This window comes from Mirounga angustirostris, unplaced genomic scaffold (assembly GCF_029215605.1).
Source record: "Mirounga angustirostris isolate CCGP_5_RB_7025 unplaced genomic scaffold, mMirAng1.0.hap1 SCAF_3, whole genome shotgun sequence".
Taxonomy (NCBI): Eukaryota; Metazoa; Chordata; class Mammalia; order Carnivora; family Phocidae; genus Mirounga; species Mirounga angustirostris.
The window spans coordinates 166,577,257-166,596,716 of NW_026991711.1; the positions used below are offsets into that span (position 1 = coordinate 166,577,257).

Sequence of the window (19,460 nt, forward strand, 5' to 3'; positions counted from 1 at the left end):
TATTGGAAACTCAGCACACTTAGATTTAACTTGGCCTCTTCTTTCCATTTCCCTCTACCACCGCTCACTCCCAAGGATTTACTATGAACTGAAGAACTAAGACACATGAGTAGGGAGATTAAAAAATAAAACTCATTTTCTTCATGCTTCACACCAAATTATTGAGAGGCAAAAGGCTTAATTCTTTTAGTATAGATTTTGAAAATATGTTTCATCATCATCCCAAGGGGCCTTTGAGCCAGGACTCCTTATCACTTCAAGTCAGACAAGGTGATTTGATCAACAAGGGCAGAGAAGGCCTTGCACACCCACTCAGCTCCAAAGTACAGGTCCATGTTTACCGAAGGCTGCGGGCCTGAAATCAAAAAACAGGAGAGTCCTTCAGAGAAAGCACCTGTAGTTTTTCAAGCTGATCTAGCTAAGGGTCTAGCACAGAGAAGATGTGGAAGCCATCTCTCCCCAGTTCCTGATGACAATGCCCTTTTTCTACCAGCTGGCAATTACGATGGCTATGATTTGCCATGATCAGTTACTAATACAACTTGGTTGTAGGTTCTTCAAGGGCATTTTTCCATGACTCTGAGAACAAATCTGAGTAGCCAGAAAGCCCACTCTTGAGCAGCGGTCTTCAAACTCTGGTGTCTATCAGAATCACCTGGAGGATGTAAAAACAGATTGCTGGCTCCTACTCTGAGAGCTCTGATTCCGTACATAAGATGGCTAATTTTATGCCTCAACCTGATTGGCTACTAATGCCCAGAGGTTTGGTCAAACGTTAATTCTGGGTGTGCTGTGGGGGTGTTTCTGGAGGAGATTTAATATTTGAATCTGCAGACTGACTACAGCAGATTGCCCTCCCTAATGTGGTTGGGCCTCATCCAATCAGTTGAAGGCCTGAATTAAGTAGAAAAGCTGAGTAAGAGAATTCCTTCTGCCTGACTGCCTTGTGACTGTGACATCAGTTTTCTTCTGCCTTCAGCTTCCAATGGAGATATCAGCTCTTCCTAAGTCTCTAGCCTGCCAGCTTTGGCAATGGAACCACACCCACTCATTCCTCTAGGTTTCCAATTTCCAATTCCACGATCACATGAGCCAATTCCTTAAAGTAAGTCTCTTTCTATATCTCTATCTTATCGGTTTTGTTCCTCTGGAGATCCCTAGCTAATATAGTCTATCAGGGAGGGGCCCAAGAATTTGCATTTCTAATATGGTCCCAGGTGATTCTGATGCCCTTGGTCTAGGGACCATGCTTTGAGAACCTCTGCTGGGTAGCTACTAATGAATGGTTGGAGTGGTCCCCTACGATCTATTATAATAAGGATTGTGTTGTAGAAAGATCTACAGTGTGTCAGTTATCAACCAAAAGTTTGATATGTGTAATTTTTAACCTAAGAATTACATTTCTAGGAATTGATCCTACAAATATATTCACATATGAATACAAAGATACAGGTCATAAAGATACTCACCAAACCATTCTTATCACAATAAAAAATTAGAAGCAACTTAATTATAGGCCAATAAATAAATTAGGGTACATTTATACACTGTGATAAAAAATGAAATTGCTCAATGTCTAAGGTATATTGTCAAGTGAAAAAAAAAAAGCAAAAGAACTACCTAACTTACGTTGAGAAAGGAAAGACATATAAATATACAGAGAAAAAAGTTGGAAGGAAAACTCACTAAACTGTTAACAGTCATTATCTTTGAGAAACTGGTGGCAAGGAATGAAGGACAAAATGAATGAATCCATTTTTTAAAAATCCTGTACACTTAGGCATTTTAATACTGTGATGAACATGTAGTAGAACATTATTTGTGTAATTAATAAAAAACAAAATCGCAGGGAATGAAAACTTAGAAAGACTTATTAGTTACATAATTTAGTTACATAATTTATATAATGGCTGTTTTCTGTTCAACATAAGAGGAGAGGATTCATGGCTTTTTAAACCTATCTATTCTTTAACACTGTTCCAGAACTATAAGAACCTTGAATAAATAATATTTTACTGCCTTGTCCAGAGGAAAACTTATTTTAGGATATTCTGCTTCTCAGCCCACAGTGAAAAAAACTTAAAATACAGCAATAAAGAAATAGAAAAGCAACAATCCATTTCATTCATGGGAAGTTTTTCTTATTATTTGGCTGTTTTCTTTTTAAGCTTCAGTCTCTTGAAATGTTAAAAAAAAAAAGCCAAAGATACACGTCCACCTAGAACCTAGCATGATGCTTGGCATACACCTGGGATTCCGTACATGTTGGGACTGAATTAATGTATAGCACAGATGGTAGCCTAATGAGATGTTAGAAATACCTATGAAATTGACAGTCCAAAGGAAATACAAATGGAATAATTCACTTCAATGTAATTAAAAATCTATCTGGTCTCTGAATGAATCAGGGATGTGAGAGGAGGCTACCAGAATGATAGATACAGAGATGAAAAAGTATTAGGTTATCTAGTCTAGGATTACTCTGCTGGGAAATGGAAATTTTGAGCCTGTGTCTTCCTTACAACAATAACTAATTAAGCAAACCCATGTGTATTGAATATCTACTCTACTAAGACTTCTCCTGTGAGCTCCAGATTGTATACGTTGATGGACAGGCACTCTGATATTCCTATTTCGATGTCTCTCAGGAAACTCACACTTAACGTGATCCAAACAGAACTCTTGATGTGCCGTCCCCCATCTCAGCTCTCCCCATTGCAATAAGTATATCCCCAACCCCCCAGGCCAAGCCACCACCATTTCCTGCCTAGATTACAACAGGCTTTTACCTGGTCTCTGCGCTCACCCCCTTGCCCTTCCTCAAATCATTCTCCACACAATGCCAGAGTATCTTTTTTTTTTTTTTTTTTTTAAAGCTAGAGTATCTTAAAAACGTAATGTACCCCTTTCAAAATGAATGCCCAGTGTCCAGCACATAGTAAATGCTGGAGGAATATTTGTTGAATGAACAAATGAATGATGAATGATGAATCAATTAGATATATTTTTTCTACCTTCATGGAGCTTCATTGCTGGAAGTCTGTATCTTTTCCCATCGAGAGCAATTGCTTCTACTTTTTCATACATACATACATACATACGTACATACATACATATATATGTTTGAGAGAGAGTGAGAGAGACAGAGAAAGATTCAACAAGATTTCAGTATACACCCCCCAGGGATTCCCAGGCAATATTTGAGCAGACCACCTTCTTAAATAAGTGAGCTAAAGATACAGTGTTGCACTTCTCTCTCCTGAGCTTGCACTGCTCTTTATTTTCTTGGAATTTGCTGAAGTTCAAGCTTCATTTTCTGATTATTTATAATAATAATGTTGATGATGGTTTCATGTGAAGAAGAAAGGACCAAGAAGAACCATCCCACATCCACTCCCTGGACTTCCCTTCTCATTCTTAAAACGTACAGTGACAAACGGATGACAAAGAGGGATGGGAGAGAAGCTGGGAAAAGGATTTCAGAGATGACACAGGAAATTTCACTCACAAATGGAATGAAAATAATTTCATGAGAAAATAAAATTAGAGTATTATGTCTCTTTTATTTTTTGTCACCACAGAAGCAAATAGTGTTAGACACTATCAAATTGAATTCTTTTACTGCAAGTGTAAGCAAATTGTTTGCTACTGATTTTTAACCCAACATTTGGAATTTAAAGAGGCTTGGGGAACCTCTTCTACATACTTTCTATTAAACTCTCATAGTCTCGTGACATCCTATTATCCTGTCTTGATATTGAATGACTGTATTCAGTAAATGTCTACAACTGCCTGCAAACTGACCGTCAGGCTTGCTGTTTTAGTCTTATTAAGCTTTTAATTAATGTAAAGTTCATCTTAATTTCCAAAATATGTTGACTCCTTAGCAAAACTCCAATCTAAAAGGATAGTCAGCTCCGATTGACTTACTTTGCTCAGCATAATTATCATATGGTTTTACTCATATGTGGAATATAAGAAACAACGCAGTGGATCATAGGGGAAGGGAGAGAAAATGGAATAGGAAGAAATCAGAGAGGGAGAAAAACCATGAGAGAATCTTAACTGTAGGAAACAAACTGAAGGTTGCTGGAGGGGAGGTGGCTGGGGGGATGGGGTAATTGGGTGATGGGCATTAAGGAGGGCACGTGATGTAATGAACACTGGGTGTTATAGGCAACTGATGAATAACTGAACTCTACCTCTGAAACTAATGAGGTACTATATGTTGGTTAATTGAATTTAAATTTTAAAAAAAAGAAATAAAAGGAGAGTCAGCTACAGCGAGACAGGGAAACCGAAGGGATCCTGTGAAGGAAAAGGCTATGTTTTTTTTTTTTTCCCCTTTGCTTCTTTTCCTGCTGTTACTCTTGCTAGGACCTGCACCCCCTCCCTATACATGCCTTATTGTATATCTTCCTTGTAAGGGACAAAGAGATAATGATATCTTTGGGGTCTTCCAGCACAGTAGATGGTATCTAGGGAATGACCGGGCAAAGCCATTATGTGCCTGTCCAGACCACTGGCACTAGACATCACAATGCCAAGACCTCCTGGTGCCAGGAATAAGGGCTTATGATGGACATCTGGACCCTGTCCTTGTTCTGTCCAGTTCCTACATGCCTGAGAGGACACGCACACCATACCACAATTGCCGAGGAGAAGCCCAGACCCCAAGCAAAGACGAGACTCCCTCTTTTCCTTTCTGAGTCTCCTGGACACTCTCTCTCTCTATATATATATATATCTTCAATAAAATCTGCTTTCACATCCTGGTGGCTCCCATTTGATTTCCACCCTGGGTGAAGCCAAGGATTCTCTTGGCTGGTCCAGCCTGCCTGAATCACCAGGATGATCACAACACTGGCTAGAGATGTTGACACTGTCTGAGTAAATCTTAACATGTTACAAGCAGTGGAACTTTCTAATTTTCCAAATAATTCTCAAGTTAAAAACAAAACAAAACACTGGAGCAGTAAAATGACCAAAAACTTCCTGCTATTATTTGATACATCCATGACCGAGAAATAAAACAAAGGTAACCAATACCTTAATTTAGTTTGTTTGCCTTTCCGCCTCTTCATCAGTGTGGTTATCACACTTCTGGTTCTGATTAGGTTTGATGTAATTTTGGTAAGCATGCATAGATTATGCATAAATTATGGAGTGTACTTTTATAATCTATATTGCCAATGGCTAAGTAGAATTTGCAAGCAAGATCATATTCAAAACCAGATTGAACAAAGATAAAAACTTACTTAGAAATGTTTGAGTGAGGAGTAACAGTGTTTAATAAATGCAAATAGTCATGGAGATTAACATAGATCTTATGCTTAAAAACATTAGGAGGGGCGCCTGGGTGGCTCAGCAGTTTAAGTGTCTGCCTTCAGCTCAGGGTCCTGGGATAGAGCCTAGCTAACATTATAAGCACTTTTGTATAATAATGCATAGTTCCAGCAGAAGCATCTCAATGGTTTTACTTAAATTTTAAGTGGAAGATGAGGTAATTTTTTGAGACTTTTTTTTTTTTGCATTTTCTACAAGATTGGACAATGCTAACTGCATCTTTATACATTATTATTGCATCATCTAAATGCAGAAATAAGCTTTACCCTTTCATGATTTTCCTTTTAATAATATAATCATGTGTGTATATATATATATAGATTTTTTTTTTTATAAATAGACTTTGATAAAGTAACTTAAAATATGCAAACTGCCTAAGTGTTAGGACAATGTCTTCCCAACGTGTGTAGTCGACCTAGCTTATTAGCAATCTGGAATGTGCAACACAGCCTACTTGATTTGTGAGGGCTGTGAGGAACCAGCAGCTTTTATATGCTCAGCTGGAGAAACCTAACAAAAAATTAAAATGAAGATGTTAAAGACTAAAAGACTTTTGTAGAATAAAAGTCAAATTTTTATGTGAAATTTTCCTAAGAAGTTTAAGTAGATGTTGACTTTGCTTTGAGTGCTCGTCGTGACCCCGAAGAAGTTAAGATGGAAACACAGTGGGTGGAACTTTGTGTCGGCCTCAGAATCAGGTACAAGGAGTTCCCACCCTGTCTTTGTCTCAGGCAGTCTGAGCATGCTTCTGGCATCTTTGTGATCTTGTCTTCTCTAACACTAACTCCAACTCTTCACAGTAGAGAGTTTTAGAATCACCAAATAATGACTTCATTGACTCGGCTCTGCCAACTTCAATATACAACTGACATTATGATGTCCTGATTTTACAGGTCTCCAACTGTTATGGGCTGGATTGTGTCTCCTTCTCTAAATTCTCATGTGGAAGTCCTCACCCCCGTACCTCAGAATGTGAATATATTTGGAGTAGATTCTTTAAAGAGTTAATTAAATTAAAATGAAGTTATGTGGTGGGTCCTAATCCAATATGAGTCGTGTCTTTATAAAAAGAGCAAGTTTGGATAGGGGCGCCCACAGAGGGACACCTTGATCTCAGATTTCTAGCCTCCAGGACTGTGAGAAAATGAATTTGTGACGTTGAGGCTACCCAGCCTGTGGTAGGTACTTTGTTATGGCAGCTCTAGCAAACTCATCACCAATTCAGAAATATTCTGAGAAGCAAAATATTTTCCTTCGAGGGGCGCCTGGGTGGCTCAGTTGGTTAAGCAACTGCCTTCGGCTCAGGTCATGATCCTGGAGCCCCGGGGTCGAGTCCCGCATCGGGCTCCCTGCTCGGTGAGGAGCCTGCTTCTCCCTCTGACCCTCCCCCCTCTCATGTACTCTCTCTCATTCTCACGCCCTCAAATAAATAAATCTTAAAAAATATATATTTTCCTTCGATTCGGAAACACATGAGAATGTTATCCTTCGTTTTATTGCAAATCTCTAGATGATCCCTCAAACATAAAAGATCTGAAGCTTCCAAAAAAGACACGGATATAGGTATATAGATATATTAAGGTAACAAAACACTATAAATAAGACAGTGTTAGTCCAAAACAGAAGAAATAACTATAGTTTAAAAATATTTTTAAAAAGAGCCCTCAGAACTTAGCAATGAGCTGTAGCTTATGAAGAAGATGGTGATGATGAAGATGGTACTACTTACATTAGAGAAACTTAATCAATGACCCTCTAGAAAGAGCATCATTAGTACCCCCATTTTCAAGTGGTAACATCAGGCCGCCCAGCTATATTTGTTGTAGTACTACTGACAATAATAACTACTACAACAAAATTATCTAATATTTGTTATTTATCTATATTTTATAATTTCATATTTTATATTTCACATAAATGTCACATAAAAACTTGCCTTTTTTTCCTAGAAAAGTCTTTTAGTGCTTGACGTCTTCATCTCATTTTTATTTTTTTCTTTTTGTGTCTCCAGTTCAGCTTATGAAAGCTGCTGATTTCTAAAGTATTTGTAGTTATTTCCTATCACTGAAAGCTTGGATTGTGTTAGGTGCTATAGCAAAATCTCTTATGGTCTATCTCTGTTAATGCTCACAAGAACCCTGTGAACTGGGCAATACTAGACATGAAGTTCACAGGTGCTACTGATGTCCAAAAGGTTCACAACTCTGACTGTTACTCACTAGATGAATTGTAGCTGTTGGGATAATGTTACAAAATCAAGTATTTGGGGACGCCTGGGTGGCTCAGTCGGTTAAGCGTCCAACTCTTGATTTCGGCTCAGGTCATGATCTCAGGGGCGTGGGATCGAGCCCTGCATAGGGCTCCTTGCTCACCAGGCAATCTGCTTGAGGATTCTCTCCCTTTCCTTCTGCCCCTCCCCACATTAACAAAACTTAGGTGTTTAAAAGGCAGCCTCAATTCCTGGCCATCACTACCTCCATTGATTGTGAAATCTTACCTGACGGCATTTCTAGAGTGAAGACATCTGTAAGTTTTGACAACAGTTCTTGCAGTTCCTTTTCCTCTAGCTCATCCTTTCTCTCCTGGATGTTAACTGTCTCTTTCCTTTCTGCTGGTGCCAGAGCAGGACTGTTCGTTTCGGCGGGAACAATCTGGGGGGTGTCCTGCGGTGGTCCTACCTGGGAAACAGGTGGGGAGCTAAAGATTTCCTTTGGGATCTTTTGTGCTTGCCTTTGTGCCCTGGTGCTTTGTGTTGACTTCAGCTGCAAAACGGCCTCTGGTGATTCTGAATTTGGTACAGCATGCTCTGCATTTGCTTGACTTTGGCGACTTCCGTCAATGATGGTTGGGTAAGCAAGGGGTTCCCATTCTGAACAATCCTCAGTGGCATTCGTGATGTGGGAAGAATCTCCTTCCCTGCAAAGCCTTTCACCCTTTCCATGGTCACCCTTGGAAATCATATTTTGACAGGAAGAGGATGAAGGATGGAGTGGCTGTAACACTGCCTGGATAAAGAAAACTTGATGAGGAAATCAACATTTATCTTACCTTTTTCATAAGTGCATTAAATTTTAATCTTCTAGTAGAAAATTTTAATGCAAGATTTTTCTTTCTCCTTTCTAAATCCATTATTATTGATTTTATTTTATGCTGTTCCTCCAATGTTCATCTAAAACTATCTACAAAAGATACAAAAGCCCAGGTTCTAAAATATCACAGGGAGTAATCATGAGGAATTTGGGACAATTCTAGGTCCTAAATGTTCAGGTTCTAAAGATATCATAAGGAATTTCCGAGAACATCAGCATCTATTCAATTGGTAGCTAAAATGTATTACAGTAAAACATGTTCATAATGATCCACCTAGGTAGGTACGTTGGGGGAGGGCTCATAATAAGCCATAGCTATAAAATCTAGGGCGTGCGCTCTCTACGAAACGCAATTCCCAAAGCGTGGTCCACAGACTCCCGGAAATCCCTAAGACCTTTTAAGAGGTCTATGAAGTCAAAATTATTTTCACAATGATACTTAGATGGTCACTGTGTTGACATTTGCCCAGATGGTGAAAAGTCAAAAGTAAGTAAGCCTAAAGTAGGTAAGGCACTACCTTGGTACAAACCAAGGCAGCTGCAGACAGTGCTAGTGGTCATGGTACTCTTCACCATCGTGCGCTCACAGCTGAAACACCAGCCAACCAAATAACAACAACGAACAGTTCCACTTAAGAATATCCTTTTTTTTTTTTTTAAGATTTTATTTACTTATTTGAGAGAGAGAGAAAGCTAGAGACAGCGCACAAGCAGAGGGCGAGAGGCAGAGGGAGAGGGAGAAGCAGACTCCCCGCTGAGCAGGGAGCCCAACACGGGGCTCGATCCCAGGACACTGGGATCATGACCTGAGCTGAAGGCAGACACCTAACCAACTGAGCCACCCAGGCGCCCAAGAGTATCCTTGATGGTGTGACAAAAACTCCTAATTTTCTTAACTATAACTTGTCTTTTTAATATTATGTATGATGAAATGGGAAGTGTGTAAGATACCTCTAATATTATTGAAACACAAAAGTTGCCTTTTGTGTGAAAGCATGACTTGCAGACTGTTATTCAAGACTTGGATATTTGGCAAATATTTTCTCAAAAATGAGTGAAGTGAGATTGGCACAGTAGGGAAATAATTAACAACATGTATTGCCAATTTTAAGAACTGAGTTTTTAAGCAAAAATCAGAATTTTAGAAAACTTGCATTCATCGCCATGTGCATAACAACTTTCCAATTCCTAAAGACTTTCCCAATGAGGTTAGTGGTGATATTAATGAATGTGATTTTTTTTTGGCAGGGGGGTGGACATTGTATAATGAGCATTAGGAAGCTTGGCATTGCTCAGTGAACTTCCAAATTACCAGTGTATCATGCTACAAAATCATGCATGTACGGTAGAAAATTCATTCAAAGAGCACAACAGAACATTGTATTTTAATGAAACAGTGTGAGGTAAATACGGTTTCAGATATAATGCTTCAACATTCCTTTAAGAAACAAGCACTTACTACGTATTGGTGTACTACCAAAGAAAAAGATCTCCAATGATGTGAAAAGACTATTAAAATATTATTCTTTTTCAACTGCAAATCTCTATGAGGCCAGATTTCTTCATATACTTCAACTACAACATCTTGCAACAGACTGAATGAAGCAGTTATGAAAATCTGTCTTTCATTAACCCAGATATTAAAGAAATTTAAAAAAAATATATAAAGCAATGCCATTCTTCTAAGTTTTTTTTTTTTAAATACGTAGTTACTGTTTAAAACTGTTACATATATAATGGGTTTATTTCATATTTAAGTTAATACACTTTTTTTAAAAGATTTTATTTATTTATTTGAGAGAGAGAGAATGAGAGACAGAGAGCATGAGAGGGAGGAGGGTCAGAGGGAGAAGCAGACTCCCCGCTGAGCAGGGAGCCCGATGTGGGACTTGATCCCGGGACTCCAGGATCACGACCTGAGCCGAAGGCAGTCGCTTAACCAACTGAGCCACCCAGGTGCCCCAAGTTAATACACTTTTAAGCCACTTCTCACTTTTAATTTTGATCATGGTAAAGAGCAATAGATGTAACTCACAAAAGCTCCTTGGGATCCTCAAAATGTTTTAAGAATGTAAAAAGGATGCAGAGACCAAGAGGCTAAGCATCAGTGCTGTAAAGGACCACTTTGCTCTAGATCTAGAGTTTCTAACCTGTAGGGTAACACCAAGTCTCCTAGTGGTACTGCCTTCAAGAATGGGGAGGATAGAGACTGAGGATGAAAAGTGGGAGGAGGTGAGGGTACGGAGAGAAGAGGGAAAGAGAAGAGGCTAATCAAAGTGAGGTGAGAAGTTTCAGGCTGAAGTCCTCCCACGGCCAGAGCAGTTGAGGTCTGATTTCCGGATGGTCCACACTTCATACCTGGAGATCCTGCCCCATCTGCTGTAGCTGGGTCCACAGGCTATCCTGGTTGGCTGTAAGTTCGGGAATCTTGGTCTCAAATCTGCAACTTTTTTCTTCCTGCGGGGCATAGACGGCTTGCAACTTGTCTTTGTAGCGGTTGAACTGTTTTTTAAGGAATCTGCAAAGAGGACACGTTTGAGTGGGTGGGGAGGGCAAGAGGCCAGCGCACTAACTAGCTCCCTAGCAAAATGTGCTGTAAGTCCTCTCTGTGGGAGAAGATGCTGGAGAAGCCTGTGCCTCCACTATTATTTCACATTGATCAATGCTGTTTTATACTGTTTGACCGTTCACCACACACCGCTGACCTTCGTGCTGCTTACGTACATGATTCCACCAAGAATTTCGTTGGCATTAGAAGTGTTCTAGAAAACTCATCATGCCTGTTGCGGAGTACTTTTAACAGCATACCTTGACTAGCTACTTAAATGTGAATATTGGCTTGATTTGTTATCCTTTCGTCTGGAATCGCTCTGTTTAGAATGACAGTAAACATGTCATGGCTAAACACCTAACACCTGACCAGGATAGGGAAGGAACAAGGAGGCAGGCCATTCACGAATTGCCAGTCTGTTTTGGCTTCTCTTCCTAAGTCTAGTTGTTTACTGGTTTAAGAATGAACCAAGCAGTCAGGGCCATTTTTTAAAAACACTTAAACAAACAAACATAAACCAAATAAAAAATAAAATAAAATAAAATAAAACATAAACCAGATCATGTCATTCCTCTGCTCAAAACTCTCCAATGGTCCCCCTCCTTGTTAAAATAAGCCAAGTCCTTATAAGCCAAGGCCCAACAGTTGGCCAAGACCCTCTTTCCTCTTTCACCTGCTCTCTGCCTCCTCTTGCGCACACAGAACTCGTGGCTACTCTGGACACACCAGACATGTCCTCCCCAGAGAGTCTGCTCTTTGGCTTCTCTGCCTGGAACCTTCCTTTCCCCAATTCTTTCTCTCTTTACTTCTCACATCCTTCAAGTTGTCACTCACCTTCGTATTTTCAATGAGACCATCCCTGATTGCCCTACTTGAAACTGCAAACCAGGACCCCCAACCTTGCCTCCGGCACCTCCTATCTCTTTCCCTACTTTGTCTCCATGTCTAATTGCTACGGAGCTTGATACAGTCTGAGATTTTGGACTTCATCTTCAGTCTTCAAACCTCTGGACAGTCACATTATATGACATAGGACCTATTTTACTTCTTATTTTACTTATATATTACTTACTCTATTATTTAACAATTGCTTATTGTCTCTTTATTCTGGCAACTTCATTCTTCTTTTTTGCTTGTTGCTCTATATCCCCCAGCCCAGGCCTAAAATAGTCCCTGTTACAGAGTGCATATATAATTAAAATTGGCTGAGTAAAGTACAATCTTATCTTTAATCAGTGTGGTTGGCATATTTGTGGAATTTGTAGAAATTATCTCGCTGGTGGGAAATGCAACAAGATTTCTCAATGTTAGGGCCTTTGAAATTCCTAATTACCAATTACCAAGATCTAGAAGAGGTCTTGGAATTTGGTTTGGGCTCCCACCCAGTGTGGGCATCTCTGAAGGAGAGCCCTCAAACTTCCAGGCAGTCACACTCAGGTGAAATGGGAGTCTGATTCTAAAATCCTTGTTCATAAGTGGATTTTCAAATATATCCTTATCATGGATTTTTCAGAAAGGAGTCAGCCCAGGGATTTGATAGCAGACAACAAAGATACATTCTTAGAAGTCATCTCTGGCCGGTTTTTTAGGCAGTCTTGTGCTTCTTATGACCACCAGTGATAATAGTTTCTCTCTTTTTCCTATGCTGTTCCCCACCCCCATCCCCCGGCCTTAATATAATTAGCCAGATACTTTAGGTTATCCTTAACTACTGAAATAGAGCCAAAGCCCCCTTTTTACCTTCCTATTGGGCTTACTATTTCTCTGCTTAAGGAATTTCTTCTAAATTAAAAAAAAAAAAAAAAGCATCTTTGTAGAATTTTTTCCCATAAAAGCAAAGGGAAATGCTTTTGATTTGTCTCTGCTGTCAATGTTTGTGCATTCACACGTGGGTCCTACCTTCTTTGCCTGTGGAGTGTGTTAATGGATTCATGAGTTCTCCACAGTTCATTCCTGACGCTTACCACAGTCTAAAGCAAGAAATACAGAAAATAAATCTTTGGCTTTTGGTTTGAATTTAAACCACATTCCTAAAAATTCACCATAGGAACATGATAATTATATATACATATATTACATATATAATATATATTAATTACATATATTCAAAAAGGGAGTGGTGTTTGGGTTTCGGTTCAGATACAATGATGCAGATGTTCATATGCTCACAGTGCAGTTTCATGATCTCATTTTTACATGATGCTTTTCTTTAAAGGATTTCAACATAAACAAGATCTTTAGGTTTTAAAAATCCATTAGAGTAGTCTTTTGCCTAAGTTAGGTTCCTGCCCAGAAAACCTCCTTCCCCAAAAGCATCTACAAAAAGCAGCTGGATCACTTTCTTCTCCTTGGCTTCAGAAATCTTTCCCTTTAGGGTGCCTGGGTGGCTCAGTCAGTTAAGTGTCTGCCTTTGGCTCAGATCATGATCCCAAGATCCTGGGATTGAGTCCCATATCAGGTTTCCTGCTCAGTGGGGAGTCTGCTTCTCTCTCTCCCTCTGCCCCTCCCCCCTGCTTGTGATCTCTCTCTCTCTTTCAAATAAATAAATAAAATCTTTAAAAAAAAAGAAGAAAGAAATCTTTCCCTTCTATCTGCCACCTTCTACTTAAACTTTCTCATCTTTCCATTGCTTTCCACACGGATGTGTACTGAGAGTCACGGCTTCTCTTTGAATTCACCAAGGCTCTTTGCATTAATAGTGATCAGCTCAGCAGCTCTCATTTAGGATTTTCCCACCAAACCTTGCCTCTCTTCGTATCACATTCTGCTCCCTGAATGGCACCCAAGTGCAAGTCCTGACCTGACCCAGCCTGGCCCAGCTTCTGGGGCACCATGTACTGGCTCTTGGCTCCCACACGTCTGGGTGGGAGATTGGATTCCATTACTCTACATTTATAAGCAGCTGTGGCTACACTCTGTGTCCTCATCTCCTTCCTGAGAAGGATCTGAAGAGGGGTTGGCCACCTTGGGAACATTGGTCTATGGGAACAGCCTGAAAAAGGAAGAGGGAAGGGCAAGAAGAAGGAGCTGAACTACAGACAGAAAGTCACACTGTCTGGTTGGTGTGTACTCTGTGGCCCCTCTGAGTGACCTGGACTCATCTGCCTCTTCACTCAAGTGCTCAGCTTCCAATGTCTCGCATAGGCTTTGGATCAGTGAACTTTATATTATTAATATCAATGTTATCATGTGGCATGTGTTGTTGGCGGTTGAGAAGCATTTCAGGTTAGCACGTAGGGGCCCACCGTGATTCATCCAAGAAAAGGGCCTATGGTTTAGTTAGTCATTCTCAGTTGACCGATGTGAGGCTGTTTCCAGGTTTTCAAAAGTACAAGCAGTGCTGCAGTGGACCAAGCTGGACCTGCCTCCTTGAGCATATATGCATGGGCAGGATTCTCAGGTTTTAAGTTTAATAGATACTAGCCCTGCACACGCACACGCACACACACGCACGCATATTTGAAAATGCATAGATACACCGCAAACAAATTTGAAGTTCTACCCCAAATAGATGATCTCCGGGGAAGTAGGAACCTGACCTGGGTTGGGAATTATGGTTGAAAACGACTTTGCCTATATCTGCAATATTTTAGCTTTTTATAAGGCAAACAGATTCAGGTCTTTTTGTATAATTAAAAAAAATTTTTTTTAAGATTTTTATTTATTTATTTATTTAACAGAAAGATTTTTGTTTATTTATTTGACAGAGAGAGAGGGAACACAAGCAGGGGGAGTGGGAGAGGGAGAAGCAGGCTTCCCGCTGAGCAGGGAGCCCGATGCGGGGCTCGATCCCAGGACCCTGAGATCATGACCTGAGCCAAAGGCAGTCGCTTAACCAACTGAGCCACCCAGGCGCCCCTCAAAGAAATTTTTTTTAATCAAAGGAAACAATGTAGAGCATGAATAAGAGGCTGTAGCAAATGCTAAACACAAAAGACGTGAGAGTGAATGAAAGGAGAGTGAAGTAGAGAAACCCAAACAGCAGAACCTCTGTTAAATTTCCTCCTTCGGAAAGAAGAAACGTTAAAGCGGAAAAAAGGCTGAATTGTGAAAATGGCTCTTCTTCCTCTTGTATTCAAAGCAGGAGCTGGAGGAGCTTTTTAGTGCGACCCCACACGTGTAAGCGCCGCGCTCTGCCGGGTGCCCAGGAGGGGGCGTGCGAGGTCTGCGGCGCGGGGCCTGCGGCGGCTTCCCTCTGGCCGCGGAGGGTTAACGTGCTCACGGGCCGCTGGTTACGGAGGGGTGGGGGGTGAGGGGAGAGGCGGGGTGAGGGGGGTGAGGGGGTGGAGGATGGAGTGGGGAGAGTCCGCAGGACCTAGCCTCTGCTGACGCTTCTGCCCTGCACCACTGCTCCACGGGAACCTTAATTTTTCTTGGGTGATTGACAAGCATTACAGATACTATTTTGAAGACCTTCCTTAGGATCAGATTGTACTAATTACACTGATTGGGGGGAATGGCTACCAGGGCAGTCACACACGGGAGGGCAAATAAACAACTGACTGAAAACATGATGAAGTATTTGCAAACCGTAGAACACACGCGCGCGCGCACGAAACCAAGATGGCATTTCTAATTCCTTTGATGGAAAAATTCCATTGGGATTTTTTTGTTTTTTCTCTTACCTCTTCCCTTCCAAATTTCCTGACATTTTCCTTATGTGTGGTTGTACTGGTTTTCCCTCCCCCCCCCCCTTTTGAATAGCATCACATTGTGTGATACTGAGTTGCCATGCTAAGGTCCCTATGGGCAGAAGGAATCTTTATCCGTAAGTAAGTTATATGGGCACGTTTTAGGGCAGAGACTTGGTATCTATGGACACTGGAGTAATTTAAAGACATCAAAGTTGAATGCAGCTTACCTTTAGGAAGTAGACTTAGCAATAGTCTACCGACAAGCTGAACTTGGTCCGCTAAGTGGACAATCCAGGTGACTGGTTGCAAAGGGGACTTGTACTGTTGGGGTGAGATTTGCCCACTTTGGGGAGCAACAGGTAAGAGAAAATTCATGTTCAGCTACATGTAAATGAGGGTCAGTGTTGTGTCTTCTTAAGGGTGTTAATATTGAGTCTTCTAAAACATGCCACAGAGAACAATACAAATTATAATTAATTGTATGTACCACTGTAACCATTAATTCACCGTTTTTCACTGAAGAACTTTTTTACAATGAACTTCACACTTGCAAATATCAGATTAACCTTCTACATGCTGCTCTTCATGAAAAACTATGCAATTGATGATATGGAATAGGCCAAAGACTGACCAGTAGTTATGTATTTTGAGAATATACGTTTTCTTAATAGATATTGATGTGATCCTTCTGATACAAATGTGACTTTATTCTTTTGGGGTAAAAGTTGAGCATATTTGAGTTGAATTAGAGTAGAAATGTGAAGATTTGAAAAATAAAATGATAAGTTTAAAATACCTTACTTAACTAATTTGTGGAAATAATTTTCTCAAGAAAATTAAATTATCAAAGTTAACTGAAGAAAGCATTAATAGACGATTAGTTTTGAAGAAAGGGAAAAACTTATCTAAATATTATAAAGGCTCCAGTGTCCTAGGGTTTTACTCTTAAATTCTGGCAATTGTTAAGAAATAAATAGTTCTGGGGCACCTGGATGGCTCAGATGGTTGTGCGACTCTTCATTTTGGCTCAGGTCATGATCTCAGGGTCATGGGATCGAGCCCTGCTTTGGACTCTGTGCTGGGCGGAGAGTCTGCTTGTGGATTCTCTCTCTCCCTCTCCCTCTCCCTCTGCCCCTCCCCCTGCTTGCGTGCTCTCTCAAATAAATAAATCTTTTAAAAAAATAAATAGTTCTTATCTTAGATAAATTGCTTCAAACACAAGAGAAAATGAAAAATGAGTAGCAGCTAAAAATGCTCAAAACTGACAAGACAGTGTTGAGAGAGAGAGAGAGAGACAGAAAGAGAGGCTATTTTGACTCATAAATGTTGAGATTCTAAATAAAAAATAAGCAAAGCAAATTTAAGTTGTATTTAAAGAGTGATCCACTACGAACAAATGTAGCTGTTGGTTTCAGCAATGCCAGGAATGTTGACTCTCAGGGACTACTGGTGCTGTACTCCCAATGAGAGAAAACATGAGATCATTTCAAATGAGGCTAAAAAAGAGACTGAAAATAAATAAATTCAAAATCACTTCTGATTGCCTATTTCCACAAAAAAACGTAAAAGGAATAGAAAAAGAAAATGACTTCCGTCAAATTAAAAGGAATTTCAACCCAACAACTAACACCATCATATTTAATGGAAAAGTGTGAGAGAAATGCCCTCATTAAATCTCCTCCCATTTAAAGTAAAAGAAGCTGCCCCGTCATCTCTTGCATTATTCAGTATTGTTCTGGAAGATCTGGATTCTCTCAGGAATGAAGACATGCAGTAGACATGAGAGACTTAAATGTTGGAAAGAAAGAGACCAAAATACCTTTTTCCCTCCAGACTGCATGATTGTTTAGTTAGAAGAAAGAGAGTCAAACTAAACTAGTATTTGAAATTATTAAAAGAGTTCAGACGGGTTTCTCTTTATAAGAAAACTATTCAAAAATCCACAACTTTCCAATAGACCATCATCAGTAATTAAGAAAAAGGTGCAATGGGAAAGGTCTTTATTCAAAATAAGAACAATACGCATAAAAGAGCCAGGTGCCCTCAGTGAGAAACCTAGACTGTTAAGAAGTAAGCCACATACAGCCCTTACTGACAGATATTTGCACCTCAAAATAGAGGTTTAATGCAAATCAAACCAAAATGCTAGTAAGATTAACTTGGCATCTTAGAAATGATTTTAAAGTTCTTCTAGAAGAATAATTGTTTAATAATAGCTAACACTTAAAAAAATCAAAATAACAATGATGTCAGCAAGACACCAGAAGAGGGAGCCCTAGGCCCTCCTATCCACCATCCCACCCCAGCCACACAGATTAAACATTGCTTCAGGGGCACCTGGGTGGCCCAGTCGTTAAGCGTCTGCCTTCGGCTCAGGTCATGATCCCAGGGTCCTGGGATCGAGCCCCGCATCGGGCTCCCTGCTTCGCGGGAAGCCTGCTTCTCCCTCTTCCTCTCTCACTCCCCCTGCTTGTGTTCCCTCTCTCGCTGTGTCCCTCTCTGTCAAATAAATAAAATCTTAAAAAAAAAAAAAACAAAACATCGCTTCAATTCTGCTTCTGCCTGGGGAAGTGAGGGAAGGACTGGGCCGTATGTCCAAGTTCTGATTTTACTGGGGCTTGCCTGAAAAATTGAAAAAGGTAGGAGTAGGGTAATAACCTCACCTTCTAACATGCATCAAAATAAAAGCCAGGTAGATTTAAACGTTAAATGTCCAAAATAATCAAGCTATATTAATACCAAAAAAAATCAATCCATGTTACAGCAATACAGCTGAAGGCTAATTTGATTTTTTTTTAAGGCAGAAAATTTTCCAAGCATAAAACTGTGTAAGAAGTCAGAAAGGAAAAGGTTAATAATGTTTTCATAGGAATTAAAAATGTCTATATAGCAAGTCACATTATAAATTAGACTAAAAGGAAATAACCATGAAGAAAGGTTTCCCATAGCTAAAGTTTTAGAAGTTCAAATACATTAACAAAACAAACTGATGCATCGGCAAAACTGGGCAGAGGACACTGACAGAAGAGCACATACAATTGCCTTCTAAATGAAGAAGAAATGGACATTAAGGCAAATAAAATATATTCTGCTCATAAAAGTAACAAAATTCAAAATTTGGTGACAGTAACAAGTTATAAGTAGCAGTAATAAGGATCAAGAGAGATAGTGACTTGAATTCACTGGGAGCCAGTTTGGTGTATCCTTTCTAAACAGTAATTTTGCAGTAAGTATGAAGAGTCTTAAATATATTCCCACTTCTCATTCTAGTGATGATACTTAAAGAAATATAGCTTACCAAACTATTTGGGGAATCACATACAAAGAATTTCAATAGTAAAATTTTAAATTTTAGCAAAAATTGGAAATAATTTGAATACCCAACAACAGAAGAGGGGTTAAATAAATAATGTTACATCTGTTTAAATAGAAATTGCACAACAATGTGTCTGAAGAATTGTAATGGCAATGGGAAATGCTCACAATAAAACTTACACTGACACAGAACTGTATCAACAATACATTCTGCAGTATGACGTGAACTATATCAAAAGTATTTGCAGGGAAAGAAGTACACCAAAATATTAACATATTAATATTAAAATATTAATATTAGTAAAGAGTACATTTGTCATGATGGGCACTGAGTAACGTATAGAACCGTTGAATCACTATGTTGTCATTCAACACCAGAAACTAATATAACTCTGTATGCTAACTATACTGGAATTAAAAGAAAAAACTTAATAAAAATATTAAAATCATGGTTATATCATGGTTTGTAATTATAATTTTGTTCTTTGATCTTTGCTGGCTTTTCCAAATTTTCTGTAATAATAT

At 39.6% G+C, this 19,460-nt stretch overlaps 1 protein-coding gene across 1 annotated transcript in view; it reads right to left on the minus strand.

Moving 5' to 3' along the window:
- Window positions 1–251: 251 nt before the first annotated feature.
- The window catches only part of DYTN (dystrotelin), a 45,954-nt gene continuing 26,745 nt past the window's right edge, over window positions 252–19,460 (minus strand). Inside the window, exons 10-12 of the mRNA XM_045867361.1 lie at window positions 10,794–10,953; window positions 7,844–8,351; window positions 252–355 (exon numbers count right to left, since the gene is read on the minus strand). Of these exons, the coding sequence (XP_045723317.1) occupies window positions 252–355; window positions 7,844–8,351; window positions 10,794–10,953 (772 nt within the window). The remainder of the gene's footprint in view (window positions 356–7,843; window positions 8,352–10,793; window positions 10,954–19,460) is intronic.